At 41.6% G+C, this 25,989-nt stretch overlaps 1 protein-coding gene across 4 annotated transcripts in view; it reads left to right on the forward strand.

Annotated features, from left to right (window-relative positions):
* The first annotated feature begins 234 nt into the window (after nt 1-234).
* Fam13b (family with sequence similarity 13 member B) overlaps nt 235-25,989 on the forward strand; it is an 81,448-nt gene continuing 55,693 nt past the window's right edge. For 2 of the 4 annotated variants that reach the window (XM_045132291.1, XM_045132293.1), the window contains exons 1-6: nt 235-514; nt 9,480-9,646; nt 11,987-12,177; nt 12,593-12,805; nt 16,386-16,563; nt 17,087-17,228. In XM_045132291.1, the coding sequence (XP_044988226.1) occupies nt 12,021-12,177; nt 12,593-12,805; nt 16,386-16,563; nt 17,087-17,228 (690 nt within the window). In that variant the 5' untranslated portion in view covers nt 235-514; nt 9,480-9,646; nt 11,987-12,020. Of the gene's footprint in view, nt 515-9,479; nt 9,647-10,735; nt 10,862-11,986; nt 12,178-12,592; nt 12,806-16,385; nt 16,564-17,086; nt 17,229-25,989 lie in introns of all 4 variants that reach the window. The other 2 variants (XM_045132292.1, XM_045132294.1) reach the window with 2 other exon arrangements.

Raw genomic sequence — 25,989 nt, forward strand, 5'->3', positions numbered from 1 at the left:
CCCACTGTGCTTCTCCCCATCCTCCTCAAATCCAGGATCCCCAAGAAAGCGGTCAGAGGCCCGCGGGTGCCTTCTCGCCACGGAGCCCCGGTGCGCGGGTGCCGGGGCTGAAAGCACCGCCCTGCGGCGCCCCGCCCCCGGCCGCCAGGGGGCGCCCGCCCGCCCCGCCCCGCTACGTCACGTCACGTCCGGCCCCGCCCCCGCCGCCCGCCGCCCGCCGCCCGCTCGCCGTCGGGGAGGCTCTGCGCCTCAGCCGCTGCCTCCTTCGCCGCTTCCCGCCCCCTCTTTTTCTTCCGCGTCCCTGCCGCCGCCACCGCCCGGGGTATCCGGGGAAGGTCGCTACCGGGCTGGCCCCGTGCCACCGTCGTCACTTCAGCCTCGGCGCGGAGGCCGCCTCGGGAAGAGACCCGCCGGCCGCGGTGCCACTTCGGGCCGCCGTTCTCGCTTCGTCGACGTCGTCAGGGGTTCTGGAGAAGCGGCCCAAGCCGGGGAACGGGGCTTCGCGGTTGCAACGGTGGGTAAGAAGGGGGAAAAAAAAAAAAGACGAGACAACCGGGCGGGCACCCGGCACTGCGCATGCGCGGGTCGCCCAGCTCCTCGGCCCTTCCCTTCCACCCCCCCACCCCCGCTCTGCCGCCCCGCTCCCACCCCTCGCCCACTCCGCCCCGTTTGGCTTTTCGGGGTTCGCAGCAGCACGGGCACAGCCCCGTGGGTGGGCGTTGGGTAGCCCGCTCTTCCTTCTGCGGGCCGCGCCCCTGGTAGCCCGGGGGGTGTGGCAGCGGTCGTGGGCTTGGAGCCGCTGCAGTGCGCGAGCGGGCGTGTGCGGGCCGCTCCTCCGAGACCCCGGGGGAGGACGCCGCCGCCCCCGCCGCGTGCGACCCACCGCTCCAGCGCCCCCTCGGGGCCCACTTCCTTCCAGCTGGGCTATGGAGTTGATGCGGGGTGTGTGTGTGTGGGGGGGGGGGGCTGTGGTTTATTCTAGGCTCAACTGCGCCCCTTCTTGAGGTCACGTGAGCAGAGTGGCTGCCGACTTCCTCAAGTCGCTCCGACAGTGTAGCCAATTTTTTTTTTTTTTTTTTTTTTTGCATTGGGGCTCCGATGCCTCTGTGACAAGCAGGCCGGAGGGGTCCCAATGTAGGGCATTTCAGGGGGCCAGGCTGCCTGGTTTCCTAGATAAGGTTGTAGGAAATGGAATCAGTTGGCTCACTTGCCAGTAGGAATTGTTAAACTGTGTAATCAATTGAAACCAAACTGACATAGGAAAACGGTTGCATAATTCCATCCGGTTCCCTATTAACTCCTAAGAAGTGAAAAATGTTGGGGGTATTTTACCATACTTTTTGAAGGAGCTAAAGTGCAAATGGCCACCGGAGCTACAGTTAGGCGGCTCTGATCATCACGTAACTGGGGTGTGCTTGCTTATAGCAGACATTAAAGGATAGTTTTGGATTACTTGGCTTCCTGTGGTTGAGTTAGTGTGAAGCTGTTATCTTCAGCCCTACTTCGTGTAACCTTGAAATAATACTGGCCTGAGTTTTCACAAATACTAAGTATTTAACAAATACTTGAATTTTAATGAGTTGGTCATTATTTGTGTGCCCTTTAGGTGCCTCTTTATTTAAAATTTTTTTTTTAATTTATTTGAGAGAGAGAATGGGTGCACCAGGGCCTTTGGCTGCTGCAAACAAACTCCAGACGTGTGCCCCCCTTGTGCATCTGGCTTATATAAGTCCTGGAGAATCGAACCTGGGTGATTGGGCTTTACAGGCAAGTGCCTTAACTGCTAAGCCATCTGTCCAGCCCCTCTTACTCATTTTATTTTTTGTTTTTTTTTTTTTTTAGGTAGGGTTTCACTCTAAAGCTCAGGCTGACCTGTCCCTGCCACCACACCCAGCTTAAGTGCTTCCTCTTTCTTTCTGGTCTTCCTTTTAGGGTAATGGAGTCAGGTGCCTTTAATCCCAGCATTTGGGAGGCAGAGGTAGGAGGTTCTCCTAGAGTTCGAGGCCATCCTGAGACTACATAGTGAATTGCAGGACAGCCTGAGCTAGAGTGAGACCCTACCTCGGAAAACATAAAATAAAATTAGGGTAATGTTCTTTCCAGTTTATGTTTGGCATCTGTGTGCAAAGTATAAGTTCTTGAAGTACTTGGAAGGTTATATTCAGTGGCTTAGCATTCTACATTGCATGGAGTAACTTCGATTGTAGTTTTTTTTGGGGGGGGAGGGAGCTTGGTTTTTTGAGGTAGAGTCTTGCTCAAATCCAGGCTGACCTGGATGGTATTCACTAGGTAGCTGAGGCTGGCCTTGAAGTCACACAGTCCTCCTACCTCAGCCTCCCAAGGGCTGGAATTAAAGATTTGTACCACCACACCCTAGGTAATAGGCTGATTTTTTTAAAATTTTATTTTTATTTATTACAGAGAGAGAGAATGGACGCTCCAGGGCCTCTAGCCACTGCAAATGAGTTCCAGATGAATGTGCCACCATGTACATCTGGCTTATGTGGGTTCTGGGGAATCTATCCTAGGTCCTTAGGCTTCTCAGGCAAGTGCCTTGACTGCTAAGTCATCTCTCCAACCCAGAGGCTGATTCTCTCCCCCCACCCCTCCAATAGGGTCTCGCTCTAGCCCAGTCTGACCTGGAATTCACTCTGTATTCTCAAGGTAGCCTCGAACTCATGCCTCCTACCTCTGCCTCCCAAGTGCTGGGAATAAAGGCATACACCACCACACCCAGCTTTTGGGGCTGAGCTTTTGGAAAAAAAAAATTCTACTTATTTGAGGGAGAGATTGAGGCACACAGAGAGACAGCCAGACAGGCAATTCTCCCACAAGGGCCTCTAGGCAACTCCAGACACGTGTCATCTTGTGCACCTGGTTTTAACTGGAGAATCAAACCCGGGTCCTTAGGCTTTACAGGCAAGTGCCTTAACTGCTGAGCCATTTCTTCAGAGTGCTAAAAAAAAATATTTGCAAGGAGAAAGAGTGAGGGAGGGGAGAGAGAGAGAGAAAATGAAAGAATGGGTGCACCAGGGGCCTTTTGGCTGCTGCAAACGAATTCCATATGCATGCACCACTTTGTGCTTCTGGCTTTATGTGGGTACTGGAGAATTGAACCCAGGCCATTCAGCCTTTGCAAGCAAATACCTTATCCACTGAGCCATCTCAAGATGAGATATAAATCACCCCAAGGTTGATTCTATATCCCAAAAATGTAGTTAGTAGGTCTCTATTTAGGTCTCTACTTGACATCCATTAGTACCAAGAATCTATTTCTGGGGCTCCAGATGTGGCTCAGTTGTTAAGAGTGCTTACATAGCCTGCATGAAACCATGGGTTTGATTGCTAGCACTGCATAAACTGGTGGCACACACTTGCAATCCCAGCAGATGGAAGGTGGGGAGGCAAGGGGTTCAGAAGTTCAAAGACATCCTCAGCTGCATATGGTGAGTTCTATGGGCTGTATGAGACCCTGCTTTAAAAACAACAGAAAAAACCCTGTTTTAATCAATGAATAAATATTTCTCAAAAAAATTCATTTTATAAAGTATCGTATAACATACTGGGAGCAAAGGAGATGGTTATTATAGAAATAGAAGGTATGGAGGCTGGAGAGATGTCTGGGGGGTAATGTGCTTGCCTGTGAAGCCTAAGGACCCAGGTTCGATTCCCCAGTACTCACATAAGCCAGATGCAAGGTGGTGAGTGTGTCTGGAGTTCATTTGCAGTGGCTGGAGGCCTTGGCACGCCTATTCTCAACTAAGTAATAAATAGAGGATATGGAATATGTGAACTTGACCACAAGTTGTATTCATCAAATGGGATGTGTGTGTCCAAGAGGGACTGAATGCTAATTTGTGAGAGCTGAATCTGGCTAGAAATGGAAACAGTGGAATGTGTTTTGAATGGTGTATAAGAAATGAGTTGCTGTTTCAATGTACCAACTCATTTCAAATGATGTATTAAATAGATATCAACTGCTCTCTGCTTGACTTCATACATTTCAAGGAGATTGAAAAAAAAAAACAAAACTCAGGCTGGAGAGATGGCTTAGCGGTTAAGCACTTGCCTGTGAAGCCTAAGGACCCTGTTCAAGGTTCGGTTCCCCAGGACCCATGTTAGCCAGATGCACAAGGAGGCACATACATCTGTAGTTCATTTGCGTGGCTGGAGGCCCTGGTGCGTCCATTCTCTCTCTCTCTCCCTCTTTCTCTCTCTGTCTGTCGCTCTCAAATAAATAAATAAAAATAACAAAATAAAAAATAAAAAAAACTCAAGAGATGGACAGACTGTTAGCAGTTAAGGTGCTTGTCTGCAAAGCCTAAGAGCTGGCATTTGATTAATCAGTAGCCACATAAAGGCCATATGCACAAAGTGGCACATGCATCTGGAGTTTGTTTGCAGCAGCTGGCTGCTATGGTGCAGCCATTCTCCTTGTCTGTCTCTGCTTGCAAATAAATATTTTTTTTTTTTTTTTTTTGAGGTAGGGTCTTGATCTAGTCCAGGCTGACCTGGAATTCACTAGTAGTCTCAGGGTGGCTTGAACTCATGGTGATCCTCCTACTTCTGCCTCTAGTGCTGGGATTAAAGGCATGCGCCACCACGCCTGGCAAAAAAAAAAATAAAATAAAAATAAAATAAAATAAAATAAAAAATTTAGTGAAGGGGCTGGAAAAATGGCTCAGTAGATAAAGGCATTTGCTTGCAAAAGCTGCTGGCAGTGGTTCAAGTCCCCAGCCATCCATGTAAAGTGTAAAGGTAGATAAGCATTTATTTGCAGTAGCAAGAGATCCTGACATGCTTGTATGTGGGCACATGCACTTAAAATATGTGTAATTCAAAAATTTTAAAAATGAAGTGAGAATTACAGCTGCTTAGAAAGAGCAGGCACCTAAAAGCTGATTTAGTTTAAATCACAGATTCAGTATCTTAGAATGTTTAATTCTGTTCCCTTTAGCTTTTTTTTTTTTCTTTTTCCTCATCTGAAAAAGGGCACTGTGAGTAATCTACCCTCATCACACAAAAGATGGCTGGAGGACTCAGTTTGGTAGTGAACTGAAAAGCATTGGGAAATGACAGCACCAATTCAAGTGCTTGGATTCTGCTATTTTATTTTATTTCTTGTGTTTTTTTAATTTTTAATTTTGAGAGCAAGAATGGGCCCCCAAGGCCTTTCAGCCACTGTGAATGAACTCCAGATGCCTGTGCCTCCCTGTGCGCATGTGCAACATTGCACCCTTGTGTCACTTTTGTATTTGGCTATGTGGGATCTGGAGACTTGAACAAGCATTCTTAGGCTTTGCAGGCAAGCACCTTAATTGTTAAGCCATCTCTCCAGCCTGGATTCTGCTATTTGTATTTAGAAATTGGGAAACAAAATGAAGTCAGTCTTGTGATTTCTTTTTTTGCTCAAAGTTTACAATCGAATGTGGAAGGTATAAAAATAAATTTAGTCACTTGTCGTCCCCGTCCCCGTCCCGTCGTCCCGTCCCGTCCGTCCCCCGTCGTGTCCCCCCCCCCCCCCGTTTCACTCCTGTCCAAGTTGACCTGGATTTCTATAGCTCCAGGCTATCCTGGAACTCATAGCAGTCCTCCTCCTACCTCTGTCTCCCAAGTGCTGGGATTAAAAGGTGTGTCCCTTCACACCCAGCTTTTTTTTAAAATTTATTTTTATTTTTGATAATTTTCTTTCTTTATTTGCAAGTAGAGAAAAAGATAGAAGAGAGACAGGCATACAGAGAGAATGGGCACGCCAGGGCCTCCAGCAGCTGAACAGATGGCTTAGTGGATTGATAAAGTAGTCGCAATGCAAGCTTGAGTTTCAATCCCTGAACCCCCAGAACAGCCAGACCCTGTAGAACCTACCTAGAGCAAGGTGGAAGGTGAGACACATCCGAAATTGTTTCCTGAGCTCCACATTTGTGTCAGAGCATGCACAAACACACACGTGTAATAAAGTCACAGAAGGTGATTAAAAATAACCTATGCAACCTGGGTGTGGGGGGGCATGCCTTTAGTCCTAGCACTTGGGAGGCAGGGGTAGGAGGATTGCGGTGGGTTCAAGGCTACCCTAAGACTATGTAGTGCATTCCAGGTCAACCTGGGCTAGAGTGAGACCCTATCTCAAAAAAAAAAAAAAAAAAAATCCTATGCATAAGTACTCACATCTATCTTGTTTTCCTTAATGCTAAAATCTAACTAACTTACTTTCTTTTTTTTTTTTTTTTTTTTGTTTATGCATAGTATGTGTGGTGTGGTATGGTGTATGTACAGATGAAGTACCTTAAGCAAGTGCCTGTGGAGGCCAGAAAAGAATATAGGGTGTCCCCATCCATTGCTCATCCACCTGTTTTTCCTTGAGATGGAGTCTCTTACTGATTCTAGACTCTGCTGTTTTTCACAAGGCCTCTGCCCCCACAGGACTGGAGTTACAAATGTGCATGGCTACACCCAGCTGTTTACATGGGTGCTGGGGTTAGTCTCAGGCTCTTATGTTTGCAAGAGAAGGACAAGACCACTGAGCTCTTTCAACTCCTTTTATTTAAATATTTTTATTTTTGTATTTAAGAGAGAGTGAAAGAATGGGTGCACAAATGAACTCCAGATGCATGCTTCTCCTTGTGCCTCTGGCTAATGTGGGTCCTGGGGAATCAAACCTGGGTCCTTTGGCTTTGCAGGCAAATGTCTAAACCGCTAAGCCATCCCTTTAGCCCTCCACTCTTTTCTTAAAAAATATTTTTATTATTTATTGATTTATTTGAGAGCAAGAAAGAGAAGGGGGCCAGATAGAAAGAGTGGTATGCCAGGACCTCCAGCCACTGGAAACTCCAGTCACATGCACCATCTTGTATTTCTGGGGTCACGGGGTTACTGGGGAATCAATAACTCAGGTACTTAGGTTTTGCAAGTGCTTGTCTTAACTGCTGAGCCATCTCTCCATTCCTTCCCCCCCTTTTTTTTCGAGGTAGGGTCTCATTCCAGCTCAAGCCAACATGGAATTCACTATGTAGTCTCAAATTGTCCTTGAATTCTCATGGTGATTCTCCTACTTCTGCCTCCCAAGTGCTGTGATTAAAGGCATGCGCCACCACACCTGGCCCCTTTTTGTTTTTTCCAGACAGATTTTTAGGTAGCCCAAGCTGTCCTCAAAGTCACTGTATAGCTTAGGTTGGCCTTGAAATCCTAAAATCCTTTTTGCCTCTACTTCCTGAGTCTACAAGAATCTTACGAGTCTACAAGACCATGCCTGGTAAAAATACTATTCTTTCATCTATTTATTTATTTGGGCAGGGGCAGATAAATAGAGAGAATGGGCGTGCCGGGGCCTGTAGCCACTGCAAATGAACTTCAGACACATGTGCCACCTTGTGCTTCTGGCTTATGTGGTGGGTACTGGGAAATGAAGCCTAGGTCCTTAGGTTTTGCAGGCAAGCATCTTAACCACTAAACCATCTCTCCAGCCCCTCTCCCTGGCCCTTTTTATATATTTATTTTAATTTATTTTTTTGCTTTTCGAGGTAGGGTCTCACTCTAGGCCAGGCTGACCTGGAATTCACTATGTACTCTCAGGGTGGCCTTAAACTCACAGCAATCCTCCTACCTCTGCCTCCCAAGTGCTGGGATTAAAGGTGTGCGCCACCAAGCCTGGCAACATCTTCAAAACAAAACTTTGTAGTTCTGAATTCTGTATGAGTTGTGGTTGGTATCTGATAGATTAACAACAGTTAATATAAATTTAATGGTAGGTTCAAATGAATATGAATATTGACAAATACTCCCCCCCCCCATACAAGGTCTCATGGAGCCCATATTGGCTTTGTACTTGCTGTATAGCCAAGGATGACCTTGAACTTCTAATCATCTTGTCTCTACATCCCAAGTGTTCTGGTTATACACTAACACCCAGTGGATCTTGTGTTGGGATCAAATCCAGGGCTTTGGACATGCTAATCACTGACTCTGAATTACTTTCCCAACCTTTGTTTTGTAGCCCAGGCTAGTGCACTGAGCTTGTTAGTTTTTCTGACTTAAGTCTCCTGAGTGCTTGGGTTTTTGAGGTAGGGTCTCACTCTAGCAACCTAGAATTCATGGTGTAGTCTCAGGGTGGCCTTGAACTCATGGCAATCCTCTTACTTCTGCCTTCTGAGGGCTGGGATTAAAGGCATACACTACCACGCCTGGCATGTTTTGGTGTAGTTTTTCAGACAGGATCTCACTGTGTAACTTTGGCTGACCTAGACTCGTGATATAGACCAAGGTGACCTCTAACTTGGGGCAGTCCTCCTACCTCTGAGTGCTGGAATTGCGGGTGTGCACTAGAATACTGAGCTTTTTTCTTTTCTTTTTCTTTTTCTTTTTCTTTTTCTTTTTCTTTTTCCTTTTCTTTTCTTTTCTTTTTTTTTTTTTGAGGTAAGATTTCCCTTTAGTTCAGGCTGACCTGGAATTCACTATATAGTCTCAGGGTGGCCTTGAACTCAGCAGTGATTCTCTTTTCTGGTGCTGGGATTAAAGGTTTACACCACCATGCCTGGCTAGGTTTTTGTTTTCAAGCCACAATGAATGATACAACTTTTTTGCTTATCTGAAAGTTGTATAGGTACTGCAATGTAGCTTTCTGAGCTTTTTGTTCATTACCAAGGATGATGAGTTCAAATGTTAAACATGTTGTCAAGCATGTTCCCCTCCTTGGGCTATTTACTGTATTTTTGTTTTTAGCATGCAAAGAAGAGAGGAAACTGATTCTCTACTACATACATACATTATCTTAGCTAAGCTTAATGGCTGAATAGGTATTATTTATACAAGGAAACCTAGGTATGGGACATGGAAGTTGTTTGGTGTCATATGTCTATAAAAAATGTGGAGTTGGTATTTGAATCTAAGCCTTTCTGGTTCTGCTGTGTCTGCTGTGCCGTTGCTGCTCAGAAGCTATATTGTTTATTCTTTGATCTGAAAAGAGTTCATGTTTAATTCTGAATGTATGAGGAAATGAGGACAGAATGGGGTGGGGTAGAGTACAAATGAAGTGTCTATTGAGAAAAATGGATTATTTGAGCTGTGGAATCCCTGTCAGGAATTCTCCCTTAAAATTCCTTTATTTAGCTGAGCATGGCGGTGCACGCCTTTTAATTCCAGCACTTGGAAGGCAGAGGTAGGTGGATCATCATGAGTTTGAAGCCACCCTGAGACTACATAGTGAATTCCAGGTTAGTCTGAGCTAGAGTGAAACCCTGCCTTGAAAAACCAAAAATAAAAATAAATAAAAAATCCTTTATTTCTCTTCAGCAGAAAGATAAATACCTATTTTAGCCAGCATAAGTTGGAACCTTTGTGTAAGCCTTTAACTAGGTTACAGGTTTTTCTGGCAGAAGAATGCCTTTCTGAACAGATAACCTCCTAAGCGGACTTTCTGCTTATTCTAGTCTTTTCACACAGTTAAAATGTGGGAATTTGAAATAATTCTTTTTTCCCCCCTGTAGATTAACTGCTGAAGTACTGATCAAGTTCTGCGTTTCTTCAATGAGGAACTACAGGCTGATCTTCTGTCATAATCTCAAACAGCCATAAATGACAAAAGAATGCTTGCTCAGTGAGGGTAGCTGGTGCAGAAGACATTTTTTAAACTTAGGTGTTTAAGTAATCAAAGGTAAGCCTTCAAAATGGGAATTGTATTATACTGCATAAGTCACAAAGATTTTTGGGTTTGCCCCTTGTAGCTGCTATTTTGGTTTTATTTTTGCTTTTGCATCAGTTATTCTTGTAGCTGCTTGTTTGACTGATTTTGAGGCTTTAATAACTATCTGGCACCATTTGTGTCAAATAATGGATGTTGCTTTTCTAAGATTATGAAAACTAATGGCATTTTGTCTCTTGAGTTAATTTCTACTGTCACTGCAAAATGGCTGGATTGTCTCCTAGTCATGTGGTAACAGTCTTGTTCTCTAGCTTGAAGGTATACAGTTGGTCAAGTGGGCTGATTTTTTCAAACATCAGAATCTCCAGTAGATTTATCTTTGTGATCTGGAGTTGGTGTCATTTTGTCATTATCAGTATTTGAAAATGGCTTTTCTGCCCCTCTCCCACATAAAGTAACGTGTTGTAGAGACTAAAGTTTTCTTGGGATGAGTTATTTAATGCTTAAATATTGGAGACTGTCATCTGAGGCATTATTTTCTCCAGTTACTTCTTTACTGATTTTATTTCTGACAGAGTTAAGAAAAATTAGTCTTTCTTTTTGAATAAAAATTTGTTTGCACAGGCATGCCAAGGTCTGTGGCTGCAAACGCCAGATAGATGCTTGTGCAACTTTTTGTGTCTGGCTTACATGGGTGGTTTAGGAATTGAACCCTGGTCTGGCAAGTTTTGCAAGTAAGCACCTTTAACTGCTGAACCATCTTTCCAGCCCCAAGACAAACTCTTTTGAATTAATCTGGGTCTGGAATGTCTTTTCTTTTTAATAATTATGATGCAGTTTTGTTAAAAGACTTTATTCACTAAAATTTTTCCTTGAAAAAATTTCAAAAATGCCAGGCATGGTGGCACATGCCTTTAAACTCCAGCACTAGGGAGGCAGAGGTAGGAGGAGCTCCTTGAGTTTGAGGCCATCCTGAGAGACAGTGAATTCCAAGTAGGCTAGGGTAGAGCGAGACCTACCTCAAAAATAAATAAATAAAAATAAAAAATGTGCTATAGCTGCACTATAGAAATAAATGCCAGTTATTTTTTTCTAATTTAGCTCTGAAATTATGCCTGCAGTCCCAGCAGTTAGGAGGCTGAGGTAGGAGAATTTTGAGTTCAAGAGTTGCCTGAGCTACATACTGAGTGAGACCTTGTCTCCAAAAAAAGAACTGATTTACTGCAGGTAATTTCTTTTTAAAGATTTTTAAAAATTTATTTAAAAGAGAGAAAGAAGCGGAGAGAGAGAATGGGTGCACCAGCCTCTGCAAACAAAGTCATGCACTACCATGTGTACCTGGCTTATGTGGGTCCTAGGGAATTGAACCTGGGTCCTTTGGCATTTCAGGCAAACGCCTTAACTGATAAACCATCTCTCCAGTCCAGTTGTTTTTTAAATATTTTATTTATTTAAGAGAGAAATAGGTGGGGAAGGAGTGAAAGAGCGTGCAAGTGCATTTCTTAGCCCAAAGAAGAACTCTCCTTACTTTAAAATGTTTTTATTATTATTTTGAGCTTACACAGTTTAGAGATATTTTTTGAATTTTACACTACCTTGATCACAGTAGAGAGCCAGTAATGATGGCAAAATCTATCTCAGTAATTTTTTTTTAATTAAAAAAAATTTTATTTGCAAGCAGAGAGAGAAGAGAGACAGAATGGGTGTGCCCATGGCCTCCAACTGCTGCAAACAAACTCCAGATGCATGCTGTACCCTGAGCACCTGGCTTTAAGTGGGTACTGGGGATTTGAACCTTAGGCTTTGCAGGCAAGCACCTTAGCCACTGAGCCATCTCTCTGGCCCAAATTATTTTTTGAAATAAACATTAAAAAAAAAGTTCACCAGCTCATCAGTTTACAAAGTGATTCTTTACCATTTAAGCATTTATGAATTGTGGGATTAGATGAGCTTCATACAGCAGAGTACAGAAGTGAGTTGGATTTTGTCTTTTGACTTAAAATATGTCATTAGTAAGCTTTTGAAGTAAAGATCTTTGGGTCAGATTTACCCCTTAATTGTCTTTGATATATTAATGTCATGTGCCAAGTTTTGTATAGTTTTGGCATTGTTGAATATGAAGACACCACAGAACATTCAGAATTAATTTTGTAGTGGAGAAATTGCTTAGATAATTGTATTGAGCTTTATTTGTAGACTACATCATGGGGCCTGATAACTGGAATGTATGTAAGATAACACATTCAGGTGTAAAGCATTTTTCTTTAATGTATTTACTCATATTGCCACCTGTTAATCATTATAGTCTTTTTTTTCCTTTTTTATTTTTATTTTTTGTCTTTCATTTGGCAGAAAAGACAGCTTTGATTCTGGCTGCAAAAAAGATATGAGGAAGAGCTCCTCCCCTTCCTTGAGTAACTGCAACTCCGTTCTTGCTAACAAAATATTTGGAATTCCACTTGATGAGCTGCAGCAGGGAGGACATCCAGACAATGAGGTTCCGTTCATAGTCCGCCACGTTGTGGACTATATTGAGGAACATGGTATACATTTCCTTGTTTTGAGGGCTAGCTTTTGTTTTAATAAACACAGCTTATCCCTTTTTGATTGTGAATTTAATTTTTTTAAATGGTAGTGCAAAACATGAAAAATGATAGAAACCCTTTTTAAGGTTTTAGAATTTTTTTTTTAACTTAAATTCATATACCTGGAAATGACAGTTACCTAGCCTAGAACATTGTTAGTTGGGGTGATAAGGATATTTTTAATGGATGTAAAGGGTGGGATGAAATGGAATATCCCTTAGAGATAGTATGTTGCTAGATAACTTACTTGGAGGTTTTTAGTCAAATTTGGGGAGTCAAGAATGGCTTTCCGAAATTACGAGTATTTTAAGTTGAGAATGAATATAGCCATGTAGTAGAACTTTGGGTTAACTTTTGCCTTAAACTAATGTAGGAGGTCTGGAGCAACAAGGACTGTTTCAAGTCAATGGAAATGCTGAGACAGTGGAGTGGCTTCGTCAGAGATACGACAGCGGAGAAGAGGTGGATTTGGTTAAGGAAGCAGATGTTCCTTCAGCTATTAGTCTTCTTAGGTTTTTTCTTCAAGAGCTTCCTGAACCTGTTATACCTGGAAGTTTGCATATTCACTTGATGCAGTTTTCTCAAGGTAATATAATTGATTCACTTAAAAAAAAATATTTTTATTTGTAAGCAGAGAGAGAGATTATGGGTGTGCCAGGCCCTATTGCCACTGCAAACAAACTCCAGATTACATACACCACTTTGTGCATCTGGCTTTATGTAGGCACTGGAGAATCAAACCCAGGCCAATAGGCGTTGCAAACAAGTGCCTTTAACTACTGAGCCATCTTTCCAGCACTCCCCACCCCTTTTATTTTTGTTTTTTTTCAAAGTAGAATCTCACTTTAGCTTGGGCTTACCTGGCACGCATTCTGTAGTCCCAGGTTGGACTCGAATTCACAGCAGTTCTCCTACCTCTGCCTCCCAAGTACTGGGGTTAAAGGCATATTCCATCACTGCTGGCTCCCACCTCTTTTTTGTCACTAGCTATCCCCCAAACTATTAAAAAATATTTTGGGCTGGAAAGATGATATAGTGGTTAAGGTGCTTGACTATGAAGCCTAAGGACCCAGGTTCTATTTCCCAGAATCTGCATAAGCCAGATGCGCATGGTGGTGCATGTGTTTATAGTAGCTAGAGGCCCTGGCATGGCCATTCCCTTGTTCTCTCCAATGAGTAAATTAATATAAAAAAAATTTTAGAGCTGGTCGTGGTGGCGCATGCCTTTAATCCCAGCACTTGGCAAGCAGAGGTAGGACCGCAGTGAGTTCGAGGCCACCCTAAGAAGACTACATAGTGAATTCCTGGTCAGCCTGGCCTAGAGTGAGACCCTACCTCAAAAAAACAAAAATTAGTAAATAAAATTAATAAAAAATATTGTAAGCAGAGAGGATAATGAGAATGAATGAATGAGTGAGTGGTTAAGACAGGGAATTGTCATGCCAGGGCCTCTTAACACTGCAGTTGAATTCCAGATGCATGTGCCACTTTGTGCATCTGCCCTTATGTGGGTACTGGGGAATTGAACTCAAGCTATCAGGCTTTGCAAGCAAGTGCTTTTAATAGTTGAGCCATCTCTCCAGCTCAGTTAATTGTTAGTCATTTATTACCTTAGAAATCTTGCTGAGTAATCAGTAAGTATTGTATTTGAGTTTTTCTCATTTGCCCTTTGGGCCTTCGTGGTATAGTCAAGGGAATGGTAATTATTTGGATCTCTGTAGTACTTTTTAAAATATGTTATTTATTTATTTATTAGAGAGGGAAGGAGAAAGCAAGATAATGGGCATACCTGGGCCTTCTGCCACTGTAAACAAACTCTAGACGGATGTGCCACCATGAGCATGTGGGTTCTTGGGAGTTGAACCTAGGTCTTTAGGCTTTGCAGGCAAGCACCTTAACTGCTAAACCATCTCTCTAGCCTTTTTTTTTGGGGGGGGGGGGTTGGGTTTTGTTTTTTGAAGTAGAATCTTTGCTCTAGCCCAGGCTGACCTGGAGTTCACTGTGGAGTCTATTCTGGCCTTGAATTTATAGTGATCCTCCTACCTCTGATCCTCTCATCTCTGCTGGAGATTGAAGGTCTATGCTACCACATCTGGCTCTTAGCTAATCTTTTTTTGTTGTTGGTGTTTTGGCTTTGGTTTTTCACTCTAGCTCAGGCTGACCTGGAATTTACTCTAGTCTCAGGGTGGCCTTGAAAACTCTGATCCTCCTACCTCTGCCTCTCAAGTGCTGGGATTAAAGGTGTGCCACCATGCCCGGTTTAGCTGCTGTTTTATAATGGCTTTTTGTTTTATTTTGTTTTGATTTTTTTTTTTTTTTTTGAGACAGGGGCTCGCTTTGCAGCTCTTGGCTGACTGGCCTCAAAGTCGTGAGTGATCCTCTTGCTTCTGCCTCCTGAGTGTTGGAATTACAGGTGTATACCACCATACAGGTTATTTTGTTTGGTTTGTTTTTCAGGGTAGGGTCTCACCTTAGCTCAGGCTGACCTGGAATTCACTGTGTAGTCTCAGGGTGGCCTCAAACTCATGGTGATCCTCCTACCACTGCCTCCCAAGTGCTGGGATTAAAGGCTTTTGCCACCACGCCCAGCTTTGCCCAGCTTTTTCTTTTTTTTCACAATGCAGCTCTTGGCTGACAGGCCTCAAACTCTTGAGTGATCCTCTTGCTTCTTGAGTGTTGGAACTACAGGTGTATACCACCACACAGGTTTTTATCGTCTGTCTGGTTTTTTGAGGTATGGTCTTTTTAGCCCAGGCTGATCTGGAATTCACCATGTAGTCTCAGGTGGCCTTGAACTCATAACCATCCTCCTACCTCTGCCTCCTGAGTGCTGTGATTAAAGTTGTTTACTACTAAGCCAGTAACCATAAACTTCTACCGAAAGTTTGTTTTTTTTTTCCTTCTTGGTGCTGGGCATGTAGCTTGGTTGGTAGAAATGTATGCACCAAATACACTAGGCGTGGTGGCAGCACACCTGTAAACCTAGCGCTTGAGAGAGAGATTCATAAGTTCAAGGTTAGCTACATAGTTTGAGGTCATCTTGAACTACTTTTGTTTGCTTTTGTTTTTTGATTTTTCAAAGTAGGGTTTCACTCTGGCCCAGGCTGATCTGGAATTCACTATGTAGTCTCAGGGTGGCCTTGAACTCACAGTGATCCTCCTACCTCTGCCTCTCAAGTGCTGGAATTAAACGCATGTGCCACCATGCCCAGCTTGAACTACTTTTAATTTTAAAACTTGTAGAAAAATGGAAAATGAAATATGGTTGGGTTGATATTCACTGCCAAAGCAATAAATTCTTTTATTTCGAGGTACCTCTTGACAAATCTAAATGAGATCATCAACAGTTGATTGGGTTAACACGAGTCTGGTTTCTGTTGTGAAAACTCATTGACACGACAACCACAGGGCCTTAGCTTCTGTGAAAAACTTCACTTGAAAGTAAACTAAAAGAACCCAAACCCAGTTATGGTGGTTGATGCCTGTAAACACAGCACTGAGGCAGGAGAATTGCCCATGATTTTGAGGGCAGCCTGGGTACATAGTGAGTTCTAAGTCAGCCTAAGCTACAGAGTGAGACTCTGTCTCAAGAAAATAAGCCCATCAATTTAGGGAAGAGAAAAGGCAAATGAGAAATGGAAGACATTTTAATTTAGTTCTGTTCATACTACTATAGTCATTGTTCTTTCTCAGTGTGTACAGAAGAAAAAAAGTCCCTTTGTCACATGATTCATTCATTGTTTTCTTATTTAAACAGAAACATAGTGTGTTGAATTGTGTGTCTATGGTGACTCCTTAGTAGTAGTTCTTGTTAATTGGCAGGTCAGTTTATTTTGACTTCATATACTTGGCAGTAGTTTGGAAACACATGTACAGTCATGCAAGAGACAGTATAATGAAAATTAAAAGGAAAATTAGTGGGTAATATGTGAGGAAAACATCTTTAAGCAACTGAGTGGCTGAGTTTCCTCCACCCTTCCCTTTCCAATTTTCCACTTGGTAAGTGAAATGAAAAGCCCTGAGGCATTTGGCCACTCCAGAGGAAGCGAAAAGGTTTTGAATTGTTACAGTTAAAAAGATAATGTGGGTGGAATAATGTGAACCTGGCAAAATATCTGAGCTTTACTTTTTATTTCATTAAGAAAACCTGTCATTATGTTTTACAGATTATAATAATGAAGATGAATTTGGACGAAAGTTGAGATTTCTCTTGCAACAACTTCCACCTGTTAATTATAGTTTGTTAAAGTTTCTGTGTAGGTTTTTAGCTAATGTAGCATCACATCATGAAGAAATTTGGTCTGCAAATTCCTTGGCTGCTGTCTTTGGTCCAGATGTCTTCCAGTAAGTCATTCCCATTTTAAAAAAAAAATTAAAAAATTTGGTGAAATAGAAGCATTCTAGGTTATTCCAAGGATCATAGAATACTCTATAAACCATTAATATTATTTTAAATTATTTATTTTTTTATGAGACAGAGAGAGCAGAGTGAAAGAATTGGCACACCAAGGCCTCCAGCCACTGCAGTCGAACCCCAGATGTGTGTGCCATCTTGTGCCTGTATTACCTTGTGTGTCTAGCTTACGTGGAATCTCGAGAGAGATTGAACATAGGTCCTTAGGCTTCACAGGCAAGCGCCTTAACTGCTATGCCATCTCTACAGCCCTGATCCATTATTTTTTATAGTTGATCTGATTAATCTTCAGCATTGCTGTGAACAGGGTACAAATTAGGTAGGTTTTATGATGGGAAAACTGAGCACAGAATGGTGACATAAATTGTTCAGTTTCATAAAGTGACTCATTGGTTCTCTTCTAATTTTACCTGTAATGTAAGAACTCAGTTTAACTTAGACTTTTATTCTTAGCATTTATACAGATGTGGAAGATATGAAAGAGCAAGAAATTGTGAGCAGGATAATGGCAGGACTTCTGGAAAATTACTATGAATTTTTTGAGAGTGAAGAGGAAGATTTTTCATCAAATGATTTGAGTTCAATTACTGAACAGGTGAAATATCTTTACATGCTATTTTGAAGAGAATTTTAGAATGTGTTTTTAAGGGCTTTATACAAACTTATACAGAATTTACTTACTTAACTATAGGTGATTCTCTTGATTATTATATGTAGTAGGTCATATGTCTATGTAGCATTTGGTTGGATATCCCCTTCAAACAAACTTACTCTATACTCAGTTTGAATTTTCATTTACTTAAATTTTGTAGTGATGAGGATTGAACCTGGCTGGTCCTTAGAGCATGCCAAGCAAGTGTTCTCATACTGAACTAAGCTCCCAGCTAGGAAAAGGCATTTGGGCAGAGCGTATAGTAGGGATTTTATTTCCCTTTAAAAATTATTTGTTTGTTTGTTTATTTATTTTTTCAGTTTTTCTTTTTTTTTAAATTATTTATTTATTTATTTGAGAGCGACAGACACAGAGAGAAAGACAGATAGAGGGAGAGAGACAGAATGGGCGCGCCAGGGCTTCCAGCCTCTGCAAACGAACTCCAGACACGTGCGCTCCCTTGTGCATCTGGCTAACGTGGGACCTGGGGAACCGAGCCTCGAACCGGGGTCCTTAGGCTTCACAGGCAAGCGCTTAACCGCTAAGCCATCTCTCCAGCCCTTTTTTCAGTTTTTCAAGGAAGGGTCTCACTTTTGTCCAGGCTGGCCTGGAATTCACTATGTAGTCTCAGGGTGTCCTCAAACTCATAGTGATCCTTTACCTCTGCCTCCCAAGTGCTGGGATTAATGGCTGTGCCACCACTCCTGGCTCTGAAATTCTATGCACATACACACTTTTTGCTTTTTCAAGACAGGGTCTTATGGGATTCATTATGTAGTTCCAGGCTGACCATGATCTTGTGGTAATCTTTCTACCTTCATATACCAAGTGCTTGGATTAAAGGCATCACCACTATGCCTGAGTACAACATTTTATACTGTGGTTTCTTTTCAGATTATACAAACTTTTTTTCCTTAAAAATATTTATTTTAATTAGCTAACAAAGTAACAAGCTTCCTTATGGAATTTTCATACCCACTTGAGTTTTTAGTCTTGGTTGATTGTTCCTTACTTTCCTCATTATGTCCATTTTCCTGCCCTCCTTTCCCTGCTATACCTTCTATTCGCAGTCTTCCCTTCTCCATTTTTTAAAACTTTATTATTTATTTATTTATTTGAGAGAGAGAGAAAGAGAGGGAGAGAGAGAATGGTTGTGCCAGGGTCTCCAGTCATTGCAAACAAACTCCTAATGCATGTGCCCCCTTGTGCATCTGGCTTACTGTGTCATGGGGAATCAAACCGAGGTCCTTTGGCATTGCAAAGAAATGCCTTAACTGCTAAACCATATCTCCAACCCCCCTTCTCCATTTTTATAAGTCATGTGTCCGCTTTCCCTTAAAGCCTTTCTTTTCCATCTTATGGGTCCCTTTCCTGGCTTCTACCCTCCCTTACTTCTGCTTAAATACACATGTTTAACAATTAGAAGCTAAGATCCACTATGAAAGACAATATGCAATATTTGTCTTTCTTGGTGTGGATTACCTTACTTAATATTTTCCAGATCCATCTGTTTTCCTGAAAATTTACTTTTTGGGGGCTGAATAAAATTTCATTGTGTGTTTATACCTTATTTTCAATGCCCATTTATCTGTTGATAGATATCTAGGCTGATTCTATTTCTTTGCTATTGTAAAATGAGCAGCAATAAATGTAGAAGTGAAGTTATTTCTGAAGTAGGATATAGAGTCCTTTGAGTATTTGCCCAGGAGTGGTATATAGCTGGGTCATATGTTCTATTTTTAGTTTATTGAGAACTTTTTACTAATTTCCATAGTGATTGTACCAGTTTCTACTCCCACCAACAGTGAATAGGCTCCTCCCCATTCCCCATACCCTCACCAGTATTTTGATTAGGGTGACATGCAGTCTCCCAAGTTTTCTTTGTAATTATTTATTTAATTTTTTAAAATTTATTTGAAGAGCTAGATTGTGTGGGTGAGTATGGGCACCCCAGGATCCTTTGCCACTGAAAACAAACCCCAGATGCACGCACCATTTAGTGGATGTTTTATGTGGGTACTGGGGAATAAAACCTGGGCAATTAGGCTTGGCAAGCAAGTATCTTTTTATTTTATTTTATTTATTTTTTTTTAAATTTTAATTAACATTTTCCATGATTATAAAATATATCCCATAGTAATTCCCTCCCTCCCTACTCATTCCCATTTGAAATTCCATTCTCCATCATATTACCTCCCCATTACAATCATTGTAATTACATATATACAATATCAACCTATTAAGTATCCTTCTCCCTTCCTTTCTCTTCCCTTTATGTCTCCTTTTTAACTTACTGGCCTCTGCTACCAAGTATTTTCCTTCTCACGCAGGAGCCCAATCATCTGTAGCTAGGATTCACATTTGAGAGAGAACATGTGGCGCTTGGCTTTCTGGGCCTGGGTTACCTCACTTAGTATAATCCTTTCCAGGTCCTTCCATTTTTCTGCAAATTTCATAACTTCATTTTTCTTTACCACTGAGTAGAACTCCATTGTATAAATGTGCCACATCTTCATTATCCACTCATCAGTTAAGGGACATCTAGGCTGGTTCCATTTCCCAGCTATTATAAATTGAGCAGCAGTAAACATGGTTGAGCATGTACTTCTAAGGAAATGAGATGAGTCCTTTGGATATATGCCTAGGAGTGCTATAGCTGGGTCATATGGTAGATCAATCTTCAGCTATTTTAGGAACCTCCACACTGTTTTCCACAATGGCTGGACCAGATTGCATTCCCACCAGCAGTGTAGAAGGGTTCCTCTTTTTCCACATCCTCATCAGCATTTATGGTCATTTCTTTTCATGATGGTGGCCAATCTGACAGGAGTGAGATGGAATCTCAATGTAGTTTTAATGTGCATTTCCCTGATGACTAGTGACGTAGAACATTTTTGAGATGCTTATATGCCATTCGTATTTCTTCCTTTGAGAATGCTCTATTTAGCTCCATAGCCCATTTTTTGATTGGCTTGTTTGATTCCTTATTATTTAACTTTCTGAGTTCTTTGTATATCCTAGATATTAATCCTCTGTCAGATATATAGCTGGCGAAGATTTTTTCCCATTCTATAGGTTGCCTCTTTGTTTTTTTCACTGTGTCCTTTGCAGAGCAAAATCTTTGTAATTTCATGCGGTCCCAGTGATTAATCTGTGGTTTTATTGCCTGAGCAATTGGGGTTGTATTCAGAAAGTCTTTGCCAAGACCAATATGTTGAAAGGTTTCCCCTACTTTTTCCTCTAGCAGTTTCAGAGTTTCCGGTCTGATGTTAAGGTCTTTAATCCATTTGGTCTTAATTCTTGTGCATGGCGAGAGAGAAGAATCTATTTTCATCCTTCTGCAGATATATATCCAGTTTTCAAAACACCATTTGCTGAAGAGGCTGTCTTTTCTCCAATGAGTATTTTTGGCATTTTTATCGAATATCAGGTGGCTATAGCTACTTGGGCTTACATCTGGGTCCTCTATTCTGTTCCACTGATCTACATGTCTGTTTTTGTGCCAGTACCATGCTGTTTTTGTTACTATGGCTCTGTAGTATAGGTTAAAATCAGGTATGTTGATACCACCAGCCTTATTTTTGTTGCTCAGTATTATTTTAGATATTTGAGGTTTTTTGTGATTCCAAATGAATTTTTGGATTGTTTTTTCTATATCCATGAAGAAAACCTTTGGAATTTTGATAGGGATTGCATTAAATGTGTAGATTGCTTTAGTTAAGATTACCATTTTCACAATATTGATTCTTCCAATCTAGGGACAAGGGATGTTTCTCCACTTTCTAGTGTCTTCTGCAATTTCTCGCATGAGTGTTTTAAAGTTCTCATTGTAGAGATTCTTTACTTCCTTGGTTAGGTTTATTCCAAGGTACTTTATTTTTTTTGATGCAACTGTGAATGGGAGTGATTCTCTGATTTCATCCTCTGTGTTTTTGTTGTTAGCATATATGAAGGCTACTGATTTCTGTGTATTTATTTTGTATCCTGCTACATTGCTGTAGGTTTTGATCAGCTCTAACAGTTTGCTAGTAGAGTCTTTAGGGTCCTTTATGTATAGAATCATGTCATCTGCAAATAATGATAACTTGATTTCTTCCTTTCCAATTTGTATCCCTTTTATGTGTGTCTATTGCCTTATTGCTATGGCTAAGACTTCCAAAACTATATTAAATAAAAGTGGGGACAGTGGACACCCTTGTCTTGTTCCTGATTTTAGTGGAAAAGCTTCCAGTTTTTCCCCATTTAGTAATATGTTGGCTGTAGGCTTGTCATAAATAGCCTTTATTATATTGAGATATGTTCCTTCTATTCCCAGTCTCTGTAGGACTTTTATGATGAAGTGATGTTGGATTTTGTCAAATGCTTTCTCTGCGTCTAATGAGATGATCATGTGATTTTTGTCCTTCAACCTGTTTATGTAATGTATTACATTTATAGATTTGCATATGTTGAACCATCCCTGCATCTCTGGGATAAAGTCTACTTGGTCAGGGTGAATGATCTTTTTGATATACTCTTGTATTCTGTTTGCCAATATTTTGTTGAGAATTTTTACATCTATGTTCATGAGGGAGATTGGTCTGTAATTTTCTTTTTTGTTCTATCTTTGCCTGGTTTTGGTATCAGGGTGATCAAGCAAGTATCTTTAACTGCTGAGCCATCTCCATCCCTTAATATTTTATTACTTTATTTATTTATTTTTAGTTTTTTTTCCCACTATGTAGTCTTAGGGTGGCCTCAAACTCACAGCAGTCCTCCTACCTCTGTCTCCTAAGTGTTGGGATTAAAGGCATGTGCCATCCACCACACCCAGCTTTTAGGGTTTATTTATTTATTTTTTTGTCGTGTGTGGGTGGGTGTGCATATTTGTGTGTTTATGCAGTTGATCTAAACATCCAGAGAGGAAAAGGCATTTAAGTTAGAGTATATGGTAGAGATTTTTTTTTTTTGTCTTTTTTCCCGTTATCTTTAGCATTGTTTATTTTGTCCAAGTAGCTTTAAACTTTAGTTTCTCATGTTTCAGCCTGCTGGGTTTTGGGGTTATAGACATGTCAACATAGCTGGCTAGACATAATTTTTCTTATTTAGAGAAAATTTTTTAATTCTGTGACTGTAGATTGTTAAACTCTATTTATTTGTGTGTAGACTTATTTTTGGTCTTTCTAGGTAGGGTCTTGCTCTAGCCCAGGCTGACTTGGAATTTTCTGTCTAGTCTCAGGCTGGCCTCACCTCACCTTACAGTGATCTTCCTACTTCTGTCTCCCAAATGCTGGGATTAAAGGCATGTGCAACAACACCTGCCTCTCTTTCTCTTAAATTTTTTTTTCTTTGTTTGATACAGAGCCTACACTGTAGTCCAGGCTGACCTGGAGCTTACTAGGTGGCCAAGGCTATCTTCAGGCTCACCGTAGTCCTTCTGTATCAGCATCCTAAGTGCTAGAATTGCAAGTGTGTGTTACCATGCCTGGCGCTTTAAGATCCATTGTTTAAAACCACATTACGATCTTTTTTAAATTTTTTGTTTATTTATTTGAGAGTGATAGAGAGTGGGAGAGGGAGAAGGAGAGAATGGGCGCGCCAGGGCCTCCAACCACTGCAAACGAACTCCAGACATGTGCTCCTCTTTGTGCATCTGGCTAATGTGGGTGCTGGGGAATCAAGCCTTGAACTGGGATCCTTAGGCTTCACAGGCAAGCGCTTAACAACTAAGCCATCTCTCCAGCCCAACATTATGATCTTTTAATTAATTTTTTTTTCATGGAACAGGCATCTTTATAAATTTTTATTTTTTCCAGGTAGGGTCTCTTTCTAGCCCTAACTGGCCTGTAATTGATTATGTAGTTTTAAACTGGCTTCACACTCACCAGAATTCTCCTAACTCGGCCTCCCAAGGCAGTAATTGGAATTTTTGTAAAACCATTATTAGTAGAGACTTCTCAGATTTAGAATATGTAATTTAAATGTCTCTCTCTTTTTGGGGGGGGGGGGTTTCTGAGGTAGGGTGTCACTCTGGCCTAGAATTAACTATGTAATCTCAGGGTGACCTCGAATTCATGGCAGTCTTCCTACCTCTGCCTCTTTAAGTGCTGGGATTATAGGCATTCACCACCATACCTGGCTTTAAATCTCTGTCTCTCTCTCTCTCTCTTTTTTTAAAAAAGGAATATTTTTAGAGAGAGAAAGAATGCGTATATTAGGGCCTCCAGCCACTGCAAATGAACTCAAGACACATGTGCTGCCTTGTGCCTCTGGCTTACGTGGGTTCTGGGGAATCATTCTTGGGTCCTTAGGTTTTGCAGACAAGTGCCTTAACCACTAAGCCATCTCTGGCTCTCTTTTGTTTGTTTTTTGGGGTAGGGTCTCTCTCTAGGCCTGGCTGACCTGGAATTCACTATGTAATCATAGTGTGACCTTGAACTCACAGTGATCCTTTTACCTCTGCCTCCCAAGTGCTGGGATTAAAGGCATGCACCTGGCTTTTAAGATGCCACTTTTTTTTTTTTTTTTTTTGGTTTTTAGAGGTAGGGTCTCACTCTGGTCCAGGCTGACTTGGAATTAACTCTGTCATCTCAGGGTGGCCTTGAATTCATGGCAATCCTCCTACCTCTGCTTCCTGAGTGCTGTGATTAAAGGCGTGCGCCACCACGCCCGGCTTAAAATGCCACTTTTTAACAGATGTTTTTATTTAGTGATTTACCTTTGAGCAAAGCAAAGAGAGTGAGTACCTTGTGTAACAGGGTCTCTTGCTGCTACACATTAACTCCAGATGCATGTGCTACTTTGTGTATTTGGCTTTTACATGGATATTGTGGGTAATCGAACCTGGGTCCTTTGTCTTTGCAAGCAAGTGCCTTAACTCCTAAGCTTTCTCTCCATTCCACCCCTTTTTCTTTTCTTTCCTTTTTCCTGTTCCTTTTCCTTTTCCCTTTCCTTTCCTGTCCTGTCCTTTCCTTTCCTTTTTGGTTTTACGAGGTAGGGTCTCACTCTGGCCCAGGCTGACCTGGAATTCACTATGTAGTCTCAGAGTAGCCTTAAACTCATGGGTGATCCTCCTACCTCTGCCTCCCAAGTGCTGGGATTAAAGGCATGTGCCACCATGCCTGGCCACTCCTATTTCTTTAATGGATAATAATGACACTTGTTAAAAAAAAACAAGAAGTAAAAGAAAAGCCCGGTTTGGTGGCTCACACGTTAATCCCAAAACTTGCGAGGCAGAGGTAGGATCTATTTGAGTTTGAGGCCAGCCTGGAAGTGAGTTTCCAGGTCAGCCTGAGACCCTAACTTGAAAAACCAAAAAAGGAAAATGACTGTAAAATGTCTAGTTTTCACCTTGTGCTTCTGGTTTACTTAGGTCCTGGGAAACTGAGGTTGGATGGTTAGGCTTCTCAGGCAAGTGTGTTAACTGCTAAGCCATCTCTCGAGCCCCTCACGTTAATTAGATTTTCATTCATTCATTCATTCATTCATTTTTCGATGTAGGTTCTCTCTCTAGCTCATGCTGACATGGAATTCACTGTTTAGTAACCTTGAACTCATGGCTATCCTCTTACCTGTGCCTCCCAAGTGCTGGGATTATCCATGCCCAGTTTACATTAATTTAAAAAAATACATTTTACATTTTCTGATATTTCTCCTTTTCTGTAAATTCCTTATGTATGTTGAAATATATTTGTGTCTCACATGTAATATATCAGTTTTTTCCCCCCTGAGGTAGGATCTTGCTGTAGGGTAGGCTGTCCTGGAATTCACTATGTAATCTCAGGATAGTCTCATACTCATGGCACTCTTCCTACCTCTGCCTCCTGAGTGCTGGGATTAAAGGCATGAACTACTACACTTGGCTTATATATATATTTATTTTATTTTATTTTTTATTATTTATTTATTTGAGAGTGACAGAAAGAGAGAAAGAGGCAGAGAGAGAGAGAGAATGGGCGCACCAGGGCCTCCAGCCACTGCAAACGAACTCCAGACGCATGCGCCCCCTTGTGCATCTGGCTAACATGGGTCCTGGGGAATCCAGCCTTGAACCGGGGTCCTTAGGCTTCACAGGCTAGCACTTAACCACTAAGCCATCTCTCCAGCCCATATTTTTGTTTTTTTAAAGCACTGTAAATATGTCTTTAAATATGTTGTGCTGTATATTAAATACAATGGTAGTTAAATTTAGCAACCCTTGGAGCATATTGAGAATATTCTAAGTAAATGGGTAGTTACTCTTTTCCAGGATCTGTTTTCTTAACCATTTTAATTATAAAGTTATAAAGTGAGTTGCAAATAACAAAAGTATAGGTTTCTGTGAAGTTGTTTTTTGTTTTTTGTTTTTTTTTCCCTGAGGTAGGGTTTCATTCTAGCCCAGGCTGACCTGGAATTCACTAGATAGTCCCAGGGTAGCCTCGAACTCAAGGGTGATCCTCCTACTTTTGCCTCCCAAATGCTGGGACTAAGGGTGTGTGCCACCATGCCTGGCTAAGTTTGTTTTTCTTAAAGCAAAGATGCTAACTTCAGCTTGATTTTTGTTTTTTTATTTGAGAGGATAGAGAAAGAGGAAGGTAGATAGCGAGAGAATGGGCATGCCTGGGCCACCAGCCACTGCAAACCGAACTACAGATGCATGCACCTTGTTGTGCATCTGGCTTAAGTGGGTCCTGAGTAATGGAACCAAGGTCCTTTGGCTTTGCCGGCAAACGCTTTAACCACTAAA

This window comes from Jaculus jaculus, chromosome 13 (assembly GCF_020740685.1).
Source record: "Jaculus jaculus isolate mJacJac1 chromosome 13, mJacJac1.mat.Y.cur, whole genome shotgun sequence".
NCBI classification, from domain to species: Eukaryota; Metazoa; Chordata; class Mammalia; order Rodentia; family Dipodidae; genus Jaculus; species Jaculus jaculus.